The sequence below is a fragment of the Gymnoscopelus braueri genome (genome assembly GCF_963280865.1).
Source record: "Gymnoscopelus braueri genome assembly, chromosome: 8".
Lineage (NCBI taxonomy): Eukaryota > Metazoa > Chordata > Actinopteri > Myctophiformes > Myctophidae > Gymnoscopelus > Gymnoscopelus braueri.
In genome coordinates this window covers 33,726,883-33,742,637 of record NC_137609.1, presented here as the reverse complement: position 1 = coordinate 33,742,637, position 15,755 = coordinate 33,726,883, and the positions used below count along the sequence as shown (strand labels likewise).

The 15,755-nt window shown below is 39.9% G+C and overlaps 1 protein-coding gene across 1 annotated transcript in view; it reads right to left on the bottom strand.

Annotated features, from left to right (window-relative positions):
• LOC308089943 (replication protein A 70 kDa DNA-binding subunit-like) overlaps positions 1–15,755 on the bottom strand; it is a 74,390-nt gene that overhangs the window by 4,105 nt on the left and 54,530 nt on the right. The window contains exons 14-16 of the mRNA XM_080434918.1: positions 8,806–8,982; positions 7,837–7,944; positions 6,754–6,840 (exon numbers count right to left, since the gene is read on the bottom strand). Coding sequence (XP_080291044.1) covers positions 6,754–6,840; positions 7,837–7,944; positions 8,806–8,982 — 372 coding nt within the window. The remainder of the gene's footprint in view (positions 1–6,753; positions 6,841–7,836; positions 7,945–8,805; positions 8,983–15,755) is intronic.

The window sequence follows — 15,755 nt, the reverse complement described above, 5'->3', positions numbered from 1 at the left end:
ACTGAAGTAGAACTTGATTGATTGATTGCTTGATATCTTTATGGATCATGTAATAAAACATATGTCACATGTAACATGCACCATAATCAAAAGGATAAAAAAGAAGAAGCTTACAGCTCGTTTCCATCGTGGTCCTTAGCATGTCAAGGTGTGTATCATGTCATGTGGTGCTGGTGAGTGCAAGAAATGTATAGTCCATGATGTGCTAATGTGTCCCTGGGCACATGTGAAGAAGTCTCTGAGTGGATGTGTGGGAGTACCTGCCACTCAAAGTGTGTGTGTGTGTGTGTGTGTGAGGGCTTTAGATATTGACTGTAAATGGTCTTCAACAAACTTGACCTATCATTATTGTTGCTCTTGGACTTCTTCTCCCCCTCCCTACCAACTAAGGTCAAGTATTAAACAATGAATGGATGATTACTATAGGACAACAGAGATTGAGATCCCTTTAACCACTTGAACCCTAGCGTCCCTATCCTGGGCATGTCATAGCAGGCAAATATTCCTCAAAAATTGCCCATCTTTGAGCTCACAACGTGTCACCTATTTGCGGTGAAGAGATTTGGTGCAGAGGGGAAAAAGGGAGTGGACCAAGGATAGACCCCTGTCAACAAAGAATATAGGATTTAACAGGTTAAGTGATGGTTATAGAGTTGGAGTTGATCAGGGGACGAGACTTCAGTGACTTATGTAACTGATCTTACATGCAGGAAAAGTGAAGGAAATAACATCTGGCACAAGCAGGAATAGATGCGCCAGGGTAAGTTTAACACTGAACCAGGGTAACTGCTAATTAGGCTATTAATATCACTGTTTAACACATGCAGGCCTAGCATGTTGTGTCAAGTCATATAGGGCTTTACACGTTGCGGTGTGTGTGATCCTGTGTGACAATGGAGTGCCAGATTTGATGGCACTGTTCCTTGTGCATAATTTGCGCTCGCATGGCAGCAGCTAATTATACAATCAGAAGGTGTCACATTGGGGGGCGCCCGCTGGCCTAGCGGTCCAGGCTCATACCACATACGCTGGTAATCCAGCTTGACAGCGTATCGCAGGTTCGACTCCCGATCCCGACGACCTTTGCTGTGTGTCACCCCCCCATATCTCTCCCCATTTCCTATCAGCCTACTGTCCTGTGAAATAAAGGCATACAAGCCCCAAAACATATCTAAAAAAAAAAGAAGGTGTCACATTAATGAATCCAATGAGATGCAAGTTTAAATTGCTCACATGTTTATGGTACACTATAAGATGAGCGACAAGAAAACTTTGATTGTAGGTAAAAGCTTGTCATGTTGTTAAAATTCCACAGGTTCAATTAAGAAGTTATTGTATGACAACAACAGGGTGTGCTGAGGCTTTCCCAGTTGCTGTGCATACCATGTAGTCACTGGCATGCCCTGGTTACACATTCCTGGGCTCAAATGCCAACACAACACACCAAATACTTGGGCCTGTGGCTTGATGCTGAACTGTCATTTAAATGTCATATTTATCACATTATTAGAAACGTTAACCTCAGTATTGGTGTTCACTATCCCTCTAAAAACTGTTTTACAATCTGTTAGGAAATCACTCATTGTACAGCTTGTTTTACCAATATTTGATTATGCTGATATTGTGTATCAAGCTGCATCTAAAACCAATCTGACGACTCTTAATACGGTCTATAACAAACTTTGCAGATTTATCCTAGGTTGCCCTTTTACAACTAATCACTGTACAATGTATGGACATTTTCAGTTGCCCTCCCCCACAATAAGACGACGGTGTCACTGGTTACTGTTTATTTTCAAATGTATACATTTCAACTACCCTCAATATCTCAAACAACTTCTAGTACCATTCTAAAACAACTACCAGTTGAGGCACTCCACACAGATTTATTTTTCTGTTCCTTCAGTCTCCAAATCATTAGGTAAGAAAGCCTTTATGTTTAAAGCCCCTTCTGATTGGAACAATGTACCTGTAAATATTCGATCCATATCATCTTTAACCCATTAAGACCTGAGGCCGATTCTACAAATGTCTTTGGTTTGGTTCTCAAACCTTTTCATGTCAAGTACCCCCAAAATTATATGTATTTGGCCGCAGACCCCCATCTCAAAATATTTTGTTCCAGGGACCTGCGAAATATAAAATGACACAGATGCGTTCCCGGTCTTTTTATTATACGATTTCCTGTACATGTCCATGATTATTACACTTTCATAAACAATTAATAACTATATAATGATAACCTATATCCCATCATAATAACTATACTTTAGTATAACTCATTATGCTTTTAAATCGACTGTATGCTATCGCTGACATCGACACTGACAATGATATTTGACTTTGAACAAAATGATCCATCTTTTGTGCTTGCTTAGAGTATAACACTCAGATTGTGTGTGGTCTTATGTGTTGTGGTCCGTTTGATTGTTTGATATTTAGTTTTTTGTTAAACGTATTGTATTTGTGTGTTTACCGTATATTGTACTACTGTCTTTAGGACCGACCTCGAAAACGAGATGCGAGAGATCTCAAGGGGTTATTCCTAATGAAGAATTTCAATATCTAAATGCCAGACTTTCTAAAACATTTCTACAGGCACTGACAGAGAGGGTCTCCCTGTAGTGGTACAAGGTCTCATCCCCATGCAAACTGGTCTTACGCTTGACACACCATGAATGTTAATTGTGTGTGTGTGTGTGTGTGTGTGTGTGTGTGTGTGTGTGTGTGTGTGTGTGTGTGTGTGTGTGTGTGTGTGTGTGTGTGTGTGTGTGTGTGTGTGTGTGTTAAGATGCTGACTGTTTGGTCTGTTAACACAGAGGAGTATAAAGGAGGTGCTATCTGACACCAGCGTATTGACCGAGGCACAACTGGTTCATTTACCCACCACCATGTGTCACGTGCTGCCAGTGGTGGAAAGTAACTAAGTACATTTACTTAAGTACTGTACTTAAGTACACTTTTGAGGTATTTGTACTTTACTTGAGTATTTCCAATACTTTTACTTCTACTCCACTACATCTTGGATCCAAATATTGTACTTTTACTCCACTACAATTATTTCAAAACTTTAGTTACAAGTTACTTTGTAGATTTTTATTATTCTTAGAAAACATACATTACCTACTTCAGCCCTAAATACATTTCGGCTATTTTCAAAAGATTTTAATACATTTGAAAACTTGAAATGGGGGCATTCTGAATAATGAGTACTTTTACTTTTGGTACTTTAGGTACATTTTGATGCCAATACTTTTGTACTTTTACTCAAGTAGATTTTGAATTCCAGACTTTTACTTGTAACAGAGTATTTCAATTTAGCAGTATTGATACTTTTACTTAAGTAAAACATGCAAGTACTTTTTCCACCACTGCGTGCTGCATGTGCACACACACACACACACACACACACACACACACACACACACACACACACACACACACACACACACACACACACACACACACACACACACACACACACACACACACACACACACACACACACACACACACACACACACACACACACACACACACACACAGCGCCGTATGTATGCAGGGCTTTGTGTCAGCACAACCTCTGACACACACATTATAAATACCAGAAAGAGGCACGACATAAACCCTAACGTCCCATAACGGAAGAGGTTCGATCCCATTTTGCAGCCATGTGCCCTTGAGCAAGAGGACTGAACCCCATTCCTGGCATTACGTTAAAGGACGACTTCACCCATTTTCAACTTATCTTCATATACTTGTTCCTCACTAATGCTCATGATACAATTGGACCCTTTTTTATACTCACTCTGTGTCTCATTCATAGGAGGGCTGTGGACACTTCAGAAACCCGCCTACCAGTGACATCATCGTTAGGTCGTTTTTTTTTTTAACAGGACTTATTTGTATTTGTATTAACACGAGAACAATGGATTTTATTATAGCATGCTAACTTTCCAGAAATAGAAAGCCTGCAGTTTTGATTCCCCATCGATGATGTCACTGGTAGGCGGGTTTCTGAACTGTCCACAGCCCTTCTCTGAGACTCAGAGTGAGTAGACAATCGTACCATATTATGACATTGTCCATATTCTGGGCAATGTCATAAAAACATCCCAGCATTCCAATGTTTCTACTCTCAGTCAGAAAGACTGAAAGCTTTGCAAGAATTCAATTTCACACGACTACCGGCTGCCGGCTGAGATTTGTTCTACCTCCAAAAATGGTGTGAACATTTATCTGTCCGGATGTTCCCCTTACATGGCAAATGCAATTAGAACTAGCCCCATTACTATCTTTTGAGACATTCAGCCCAACACGAGCCTGATTATCAGACTGAAGCTGCATGCAGTCCACTCAGAGAGTGGACGGGGGCGGGGCCTATGGTCTGGATCCAGGCTAGCCCAACACAGCAAAATCCTGAGTTTCAAATTTAACTCAGAGCATGTAAAGATCGACACTTTTTTTGCAGTGAAAATCTATTCCTTTCTGAACACTGGTACATTTTGTCTGACAACCTTGGCTCTGCAAGGTGTACAGAGAGAGAGAGACAGATAGCGAGACTCTCAAAGTGAGAGAGTGTGAGACGGGTTGGAGCTGTGGTTCTCACACTTTTTAATTGCAAGGACCCCCAGTTTGGTATACTGTATATAAGGGCACACAGACCCCCATAACTCTGTACAAATGGAGCCAAATATACCCGTAAGGCCACAGTAAGCCACATCAGCATAATACCTGATCACGTTTCCAAACACATGTACATTCTAATCGTACCAAAGAACCATTTCAGAGGAGAGAAAACGTACACTTTTGCTGCTCCACTCATTAATGCTCCCTATTTCTCTGTGGGGATGCTTTTTGGCCTCATATGTAGCAGTTAATCACTCTATCCAAACTAAGGTGGCAGTGTGGTCCAAATTAATCTATCATTTTGCAGGATTTCCTCAATCAAGGTGGCACTGGGGGCAACTGTGCACAGCTTCCCAGCATGCGTACCATCCATTAGTAAGTGGCAGTATGTGATTATAATAAGGGTATTCAGGTGGTCAAAAGACAGAAGAACCAGTAAAATGCAAGACCTTGAAGCCAGTCTGGGTGATCTCTGCCACTTTCTTCATGAATAGTCCAATTTCAGCATGTAGCCTAATTGAACTTAACGGGGCCTGGACCTCAGTGTGGTCGGGGTAGGCCACTAAGATGATTAGTTGCAGAATATTGTTTTGTACATTTCATTTACGCAAATCATCCTGCTGATCACCCCAGCGTCCCTATTCTGGGCATGTCATAATAGGAATACATTTGGCAAACAAAGCAGAGGCGAAAAAAGCAGATCTACTAGCTTTTTTTCTGCGAAGATATTCGTTGTAGAGGGGGAAAAAAAGGAGGGGACCAAATGTAGACCCCTGGGGGACTCCAGTCAATGAAGTATGTAGGTTTCAAATGGAATGTAAAATGCATAGCAATTTATATCAGGGTTGAATTACAAAATATGTATTCATAATTTTACAGACATCTTGTGCAGCTCCCAAATGTCAGATTACATTTTCCGTACTTACTGTATGTCCTGCATAATATCCCAAAATGAATTTTCATGAGGCCATGGTAAGAACAGCTCTGAGCCCATGCTTAAGTCCAAACATTCCTCACAGATGCTTGGTGCACAGACCCAGTAGCAAATTAGCCTCTCAATAATTAAGCTAATTAGGCTTAGACAGACTGTAGCTAAATGCTAATTAGCGCCTAATCAAGAGAAATGATTCCATAGCCTTGTTTTCTGTTATCCCTGCTGCAATGACCACATAACAAATCTCAATCTATCAGATTGAGATGTTTTCAGATGTATGTCATCACACTGCGATGTTTTGTGTTTTTATCACTGCTAGGAGGCTGGAATGGCCAAAAAATTAAAATAAAATAGAATATATATATTATAAAGTAGTCACTTGAGGAATTATTAGTAACAGACGTATTACCGTATTCTTTTACCGTTATTACCAACAGCAATGTTGCTCTAACTTGTTGGTTACGCCACACCAACTAATTCAGCCAACGCCTAGCTGATGCTAAAAGGTGATTTCTGGTGATTTCTGGTGCTTGCCATTGCGATAACTGTGGTAATTGAAATACTGAAAGTGTAAACACAAAACTGCTTTGTTATCTTATGTTGTAAATTATATTGGCTATGAACAGTACATAACCTATAGTGTGGCTATGAATTATTTCTAGTTTAAATATTGATAAAGGCATCTGTGGGAGGTCAAAGTTATGTTTGCTAGCTAGATGAGGGTCATGTTGAACAATGAACAATACAATTTCCTGTTAACATGACATCTTTGCAACCATTTTGAAAGCCAGTGCATTTAACACGTAAACCCTGTAGTTCACCAGGGTCCCCCAGGGGTCTATACAGCAGATCGCGACACGATGTGAGCTTGTAGATCTGCTATTTTCACCGAACATTCACCGAATGTTCGCAACCCCGGAATAGTGTGCACTAGGGGTCATGTGGTTAAAACCATGTGCCGTTATGCATAGCTGAAATAGTGAACGTCTGTTATTGCATTCATATTGAACACCGTTTTGTTGTAATAGGCAGCTAAATCAATAGTCCCACAGAAAACAGAGACACAATTCCCATTGACAAGAGGACAATGATGAGTTCCATTGCATGTCGTTCAATTCCAACCTATTTCTCCCCGGAAAGTAAATTGCGTTGCATCATATGCCATTGTGTTCCCCTGAGCGGCAACTTACATTGTATGTCTCCAGCTTGGCTCTGTTTTTAAAGATGTGAGCTGTGAAGTGGGCTTTGCTGAGCACGTCATCGAATGCAGCCTCATCCTCGTGGACAGACACACACACACACACACAAAAAGGACAGGATTAACACAAAGTCAGGGCTGTCACATGACAAGACAGCAGCTTTGTACAGGACGTAGTCAGTTGGAGTTAGACTGGGTCACCAAATATCACAATAATACCTCAATAGGGCAGAGCAGTGGTGGCCATTTTGTGGTGCCACAGATAGAAACCTCATACATTTTTCCCATAGAGATTTCCGAAAATATTTATATAAATTGTTTTAAGCCTGAAACCAAGCCATCCAGGCTCCTGCTGAATCATGACCATAAAACATTTCATTCTGCTTACAAACAATATTTGAATATTTAATTATATTATGTACTATATTTAATAAATACCCTTTTTTTATTGCGGTTCTCTAAATATTTTTGACACAGAATCAAATGTTTTATGGTCATGATTCACCAGGAGCCTGGATGGCTTGGTTCGAAATTGTAACGATGATATCTTATTGGGATAATATCAATATATTCTTTAATTTAAGAAAAAGTTCAGAAATAGCTAAAATTGCAGATCTTCAAGCTTTAATGAGCTTATAGCCTATTTTCGAAAACTTTGGAAAGTAATAAATGGGGCATGAGAGATTAAAACCAGGATAAGAAAATACCTTATCACGTTATAAAGACATGCAAAACCGTTACTTTTCAGGAAACGGAACAAAAAAAAACTTTCAGGAATAGAGAAAATAGCAGATCTACAAGCTCACAATGCCTCACAGGTGTTGTGAGCTTCTAGATCTGCTATTTCCACTACGTTTGTGTGACATTCTTGTATGATGAAGTAGGGCATGAATTTACAACAAAACAGATATATGGAGATGCAACCCTAAATTAGGCCTTTTGGACAAATGTAAGTAAGTTTTCTTTCCAGAAGATAGTGATAGGAGGCAGAACGTTGTGTGTGTGTGTGTGTGTGTGTGTGTGTGTGTGTGTGTGTGTGTGTGTGTGTGTGTGTGTGTGTGTGTGTGTCTCTCACTGTGTCTCTGAGATGTCCCAGTGCCTCTGAATTGTGACCCAGTAGCACCTCAGCGGTGTCCTGGAAGCATGTCACCCATTGGTTGTCCCCAAAGTCTGCTAAATTGACCTGGAGGACAGAAAAAGAGAAACATATGGGCAGTGTGCGTGTAATCAGAAGAAAAGTTATCATCACAGCACACCTCAGATATAAGGACAATTTGGTGTGTATTCAAGTAGTAATTCAACAGTATAAGAATAAGTCATGTATTATTTATATTATTATTATAATTTTACTTGAGCAAGAAAAGTACAGAAGGCAATTATACTTAAAGGACCAAAATAAATACTACATATAAATGTTTTAACATTAATTCTGTCAAACCTTTTCATAAATGGCAGCTCTACAAGCTCACAACTCGTCGCAACGCGATATGAGCTTGTAGATCAGTTATTTTCGCATAACTAACCCTAAGTATAAAATTGGGCTTAATGAATATTTTGTATTAACTCTCTCAGTGCCACACAACGAGATATCCCGAGTTTTTTTCTGAATGCCCTCAGTGCCAAAACGAGAAATCCTGAGTTTAATCTTTTTTTTTTAATAAAATTATTATTATTATTATTTATTATATATTTTTTAAATGTTCAGAACCCAAGATATCATTATCTGAAGATTTGCAGCTCCATCCACTCTTTGTTTAACTTACAAATGAAAAAGGCTGTATCTCGCTTTTTTTTATTTCATTGGCACTGAGAGAGTTAATAATCTAAATCTGAAAAGTAACTAGTAACTAAAGAAGTCAAAGAAAAAAGTAAAACATATGCCTCTGAGACGTAATGGGGTACAAGTATAAAGTATTTAAAAAAATGGAAATACTCATGTAAAAGTAAGGGTTAGGGTTAGTGCTTAAGTACGTACTTGAGACTAGTTACTTTCCACCACTGGAAATATTGTATCTACTGCGTGCTTTGTTCTCTTAATACTCACGGACAGTAAAAGTCTGTATTTGAAGTCGGGGAACTCTTGGTCACACTTCTCACATCGGTATTTGCCATTCTGCAGGTCTATGACCTTCTTGTTGCATTCTGCACGGGGACACGCCTGGTACATGCAGTTCTCTTTGCGAATGGTGACCACAGTTGCCACACAGCTGAAGTAATCCGCCTGGAGATGAGATCAAGATGACTGACATTTGGGAAGAGCACGGAACAAGGTGTTAACTACATAAGCGTCGCTTTTAATTTCCGTCGTACGATGGTGTCGCACTGCAAAAATAGCCGATCTGTAAGCTCACAATGAGTCACATTGTGACACGTTGTGAGCTTAAAGATGGTCTATTTTCTCAATCTTTGCAAAGTTTTGAAAATATAAGTCTACAGTATAATGACATGGCTAAAATAGGAATTACAGGTTGAAACTGGTTCATCAAAACTCACTCGCAAATCCCCATAGAAAACTGCAATTTCTAAATTGGACGTGGAACAGATACATTTTCTTCCAGATGGGCTGCTGAATTTATGTTTCCTTTGTGTTATGTATAATGTCTGGCCTGAAAATCAAGTTGCTTGCTGGATCTGACGTCTTGTGTTAGATTCAAGAAAATAACATCAGGTACCTGTCATTTTTCACCTGCAATGTAGCACTTTGCAGGTGCTGGGAAAAATGCCAAGACCGTTGGGTGTCTACATGAAACAATGAATCTCACATTTCAAACATTTAACTTCAGTATCATCATGCAGTATGTATGCTGCACAAAAAAAAACGAAAATAAGTACATTGGAGTAAAGAAAAAGAACGAGGGAGAGAGAAGGGTAAAGATAGAACCAGGATCGAGGAAAACAATCAATAAAAATCTTACAAAGTGGGTCCATTCCACAGATGCATGTGGGGTACACGTTCAATTTGACTTCCAAGTAATGTTGCAAGAAAGCAGTTTAAAAAGAGAGACTGAGAAATCTATGCATAATACATGTTGGATGGACCTAATCTCTGTTCCTCTACAACACACACACACCAGAACACACACACACTAATTAGACTGAGCGCAGATCCCCCCCAAATGTAAACACTTTCAAAAGAGAATGGAACAAACTTCACTGTTTCCCGGTTATGAATTAAAATTAAAAGCATGCGCGTGCTCGACTTGAATCAAATTAAAATGCAGCGGTGTTGCAGTAATTTAAACGGATATTAGCACCTTAGGCGGCAGAGCTCACGCTGGTACAGTCAACAGCTAAAGAGGAAAATAAATGCTAATTCTAAGAGGGAAAAAGGGCTTGCTACCCCATTTCCATAAATATAAATACATAGAATGTACACAGCACATCAACTCAAGTCTCACAGGGATGAGATACAAATAAACACACAATCGACTGACACGCACACGCACACGCGCACACACACACACATATCCATACTTGTGAGGAAATCAAAATTTATGAAATTACCTTCCTGCAGAGAGGAAATCAACATTGTAGGAAGGCAATTTCATGAATGCCATTTTTACCAAAACCATGGCATTCATTTGTCACTTTTTATCCTAAAGCCGAAAATAGCAAATCTACAAGCTCACAAAGCGCAGCAGCACCACATGTTGTGAGCTGATAGATCGGCTATTTTCAGATCGCGACAGTGAGTAACTAAGTATACATCAGGCAGCACTTCAGCCCTAACCCCTAAACCTAACCTCTAAATCCCTAATCCCAACCTCAATAAACCTAAAAAAAATTCCTCAAAAAGTGTATTCCTATACGTGGTAACATTTGGCCCTCACAAGAATACTAATACAAGTCCCCCCCCCCCCCCCCCCCCCCACACACACACACAAACACCATCAGGGAAACACAAAGAGGCACGTACACAAATGCAGATAAGCCTTAGAAAAATAGAGCTGCATGGATCAATAATCTACAGTCTTTTATCCTCTCCTCGGCTGGAGAATAGAGTGTTTCCTAGCATATGTTATTCACAGAGGTTAGTTACACACAGGGTTATATTTGTAAAAGCAAAACAGACAAAAAAAGAGGATGGGGGCCGGGGGGGGGGGGCATTTTCTTTATCTTAAATACTACATACTAATGGCTAAATCGCAATTTTGAAATGTGATACTCCATACCTCCATTGTCACATGACTGACTTGACCATTAGTGACTGATTTGGTGGCGGAAAAAAATTATGAAACAAACAGTGACATTTGTAGCATTTTTGGAAATCACTTCTTGCTCTGCATTGTATAGAGGCCTCTCAATGTGTGATTAAGATATAATATTGCTGGATGCTGTGTTCATGATTAGTGGCATTTTTTTTTAAAGCGGGCCACTCCTGTTAACTTTGGAAGCCAAACAGCAAGTCGGAATGGAATATGAAGAATCTAACTGATACATATATCACATGAGAAAGTTTACTGTAAATGGCTGTGTTGACTGTATTACCGCCGGTTCACGAGTTATAGGCCAAAACGTGAAGCGGTCTGTGATGGTGCCACCATGAGGCTGATTCGAAACTTTGCAGCTCATAGGCACACACAGACACACACACACACACACACACACACACACACACACACACACACACGCACACGGACAGGGGTGAAACTATAATCCCCTGTCCCCAGCAGTTTCAGCCTGGCGGAGATAATATTCCAAATATGTGAAAAATTAACAGAAAAGCAGTCTATCCTGGATGCATTCAAGTATTGTTTTATGTTATTTTTAAATTAACTTCAGTGACATTTGACTGACTTTTAGCAAAGTAGGTAACAGGTGTCTTCAGAAATGTATAGTTAAATTATGAATCACATGTAATTATACCATGGATTAAGGAGATTTCCATTATTACTTTGGCACAGCTGTTGTGCATTTACAGCCATGCTTTTATTTAATCAAGATTAGATTACTGTAATTCTCTGTAATCAGCACACAGTAAAAAAAAAGCAATCTCCAATCTCCAACTGGTGCAAAATTCAGCTGCTAGAGTGTTAGCTAATTCTACGAAACTCAAACATTTTAAACCCATCCTTGCTTCTGGTTGCCCATGAGGATCAGAATTGATTTGATTATTTTACTGATTACTTTTAAAGCCTTAAAGGGCCAGGCTCCCTGGTCCCCAAATGAGGGTGCATGTAAGTACCCAGAGGTACAACAGGGGGTATGTGAGAGAAAGTGGCAAATGGAAACATTTATTTTATTATGTTTAATGATAAAACATTGACAAATTGTGTAACCTGGTGATCTGTAAAGTGCTAAACCAAAACATTTGACAAGCACAACTATAATTTAACAGAAAGCAATAACTATTTGCCATTCTGCTAACCACTTGAACCGTAGCGTCCCTATTCTGGGATGAAATTCAGCAAAAGGATCAACATGCTCGCAAAGTGTCACGTTGCAACATATCTGCTATATTCTTTTAGCTTGTAGATCTATTTAGTGCAATCCATGACTTACATGGCCCTGGGTAAGTCACCTGGCTTGGTGACATGTGTCTACTTCTAGTCCTTGTTTATCTATCTCTAGGCTATTTCATGGCATTTCTTTACTTCTTTTTATTTGATGTTTATATGGTATAGTATATTTATACCAATCCATACCAGGCAGTCAATGCTCGCACCCAATATAATGTGTAGACTTGAGATTGCAACTGGCACTACAGATCCTATAGCAAAAAAACTGCTTAAATTTGAGAAAAGTTTTCAGATCAATATACCAACCCACTGAGGAGAAAAATGCATGAGAATGGCCACGTGTACTGCTCAACAGTTCCAGTCCGCAGCCGACTGGCCGTTATGTCACTGCTGTAGCACGCTGAGTGCAGCTGCACTGTGTGTTTTCGTCGACACAATGAGACCGTTTTATAATTACAGCCAATCTGTGCTTTACTGAACACACACATACATATTGGTGCACCAAGTCTAAATACTCTACATGTAGCCCTGCCTTGCTGGGTGTGCTGCTTGCTATGCGTTTAAATCAAAGTCCTTTAATAACTTTGCCCCATTGATCCAGCTCTCTTCCTGCTGGCATTTTCTCTAGTGTGTGTGTGTGTGTGTGTGTGTGTGTGTGTGTGTGTGTGTGTGTGTGTGTGTGTGCACAGTATGTGCGCGTGCGTGCGTGCGTGCATGTACCCCCGAGCCCAGGTACAGCATGCTACTATAAAGATAACGCAATTAGACAATTGGAAACACTTGCCGATCAATTAACCGTGGCACTGCCACCCCATCTCCACACATCTTAATTGAGTGAGAGTTCACAGAAACGCTAATAAACAGCTTAAAGTGAGGGTTCACAGAAATGCTAATAAACAGCTTAAAGGGGTAGTTCACCCCCCAAATAACTTTTTTTCTATTGATTACTCACCCCATGGAGCCTTGAATTCATGGATATTTTTTTGTTTTTGTCGCATTCCTTCCTTTATTATTTGATTATAATAAATTTAGCCCCATTGATTCCGGTAGGAGACACAAAATGCATTTGTGTCTCCTACCGGAATCAATGGGGACACATTTATTATAATCAAATTATTGGCTTAGGAATGTGACAAAAACAAAAAAATATCTATGAATTCAAGGCTCCAGATGGTCAGTAATCAATAGAAAAAAAGTTATTTTGGGGGTGAACTACCCCTTTAAATTTGAGAAAAGTAAAGAATCGCATATGCCTCCCTGCATATGCCAATGGTTAAGTCCTGTGTGCAATTTCAGATCGATTGGCCAACCCTTAGGAGAAAAAGGGATGAGGGCATTTCCGCCCATAGCAGTCTTAATTGAGTGAGAGTTTACAAAAATGCTTATGAACAGCTTACATTTGGGAGAACTGAAAGAAAAATAAATAAAACGCTTCCTCACTCCCTTCATATAGCAGTATGGTCTATGACCATGTGCAAGTTCAGATAGATTGGTCAACCCACTGCAGAGAGAAATTGATGAGGACAGGACAGAGAAAGGAAGGACAGACAGAGGTTTCATCAGGTCCTCATTTTATAGTATGATAGTAGGGTTTGTACTTTTTGTCTTTGAGCTCTTCCATAGATTATGTTGCTAACCCTTTCTTATTTAGTAAATCACTTTGCAATCTTGTTTTGAAAAGCACTATACAAATAAAGTTTATTATTATTCTTTTGTTATTATTATTTAGAAATTGTCCATAGATAGGCTAGTACACATTTAAACACAGAGGCATGTGATTGTGGTAAATTGTTGTCAAAACTAGAGTCAGTTAACTTTGAGTGCCAAGAACAAGTTATCACAAGTATTTTTCTGAATGCCCTAAGTGCCAAGAACGAGTTATCACAAGTTTTTTTTTTATATATAAAAATGTATAAATATTCTTTTATTTTTAGGAAAAAAATGTTCAGAAACCAAGATATCGTGATCCAAAGATTTGCTGCTCCATTCACTTTTTGTTTAACTTATTACTGAAAAAGGCTGTATCTCGGCTCCTGAGCACTTTTTTTTACAATGTATTTTTGGCCCAGACATGCTATTTTCAAAGGCAGACAATTAATGTAAACGAGGTCGCGATGACCTCGTTGACATTTGTGAAACCACACAGTTTAACCCTCAGTGATTAGCAATCATCAGGGGATCGATCATAATGGAGATAAATATTCTGTGACTACTTGAAAAAGGTAAGAAAATCGAAAATTCGCTGGCAGTGGGCATACGCGGCCAGGAATAAGTCTGGCAGTGAGAGTTAAAAAGAAATCTGATGGAAAGCATCTTAAATAACAACTACAAGCTAGAGCGGGACCAGACTCATTCATTAGTAATGTTGGCCTAAATAAATCTATCAAAGGAACTCTGCAGGATTCAGGCCAAATCTAGCACCACACCGTGCTCCGCCAGAGCTGTAGGGCCTTGGTCTTTTACACAGAAACATCTGGAGTATACATTTAACTCAGAGGTCCCTATTTAAAACTATCTATAGTGGTCTAAAGTGCATGGTGCAAGTGCATTTAGGGCGTGTCCAACTCCACTTTTGCCAGTTAAACAGTGCATAATCTGGGTGCAAAGTAAGGGGCATAACATGAATTACACCAATTAGTGTCCTCTCCCATTCTATACTAAAATTGGCTATTGGAAGGGTGGGCCGGCCAGCCGGCCAGTGGGCGGACCACGGCCACGTCACTCTGACATAACCATAAACAAACCACGGCCACATCACTACGACTAGACATAACCATGAACAAACCACGGCCACGTCACTATTACAACATAACCATAGACAAACCACGGCAACATCACTACGACTAGACATAACCATGAACCACGGCCACGTCACTATTACAACATAACCATAAACAACCCACGGCCACGTCATTATGACTCATTGTGACATCATTATGCAAACCCGATGACTCATTGTGACATCATCATGACAACAGAGGTAAACACAGCTGAGCTATATAAAAGACATATTTCGGCCGGCGGACCACGTCATTAACACTCATGTCATTATGACTCAGCCATAACCATATAAGGAGTTCCCAATGCAGCTACGCCCAAATATGGAGTGTGTAGTGTTGTCTAACCTCAATGTGTCATCATGGCATCAGGTGCAAACAAATCAGTCAGCTCCATATATTTGCACAAAAAGGGGCATGCCCATTGGGCATATACTGATGACTTCAGCAATCTCCATATATGGGCATGAAAGGAACATGGACTGACAGATACAGAGATCCGGTTGTCCAGAGCCACAGATCAATCCTACAAAGATGAAGCGGTAGTATGTCGGTCATGTTTTTGCCCTTGTGCTTCATGCAACCATGTATAAAAAGACCTATACAAATCTAATCCATGGCAGTGACGGTGTAAACGTGGCAGTCTTTACCATCTCTTTTGAGATGCCTGCTTCTCAACGTGACTGAATGGCAGAAGGTCACAGACACAAAGCATTGCCGAGACTGATTCACAGCCTCAGATCCATCCATCCATTCCA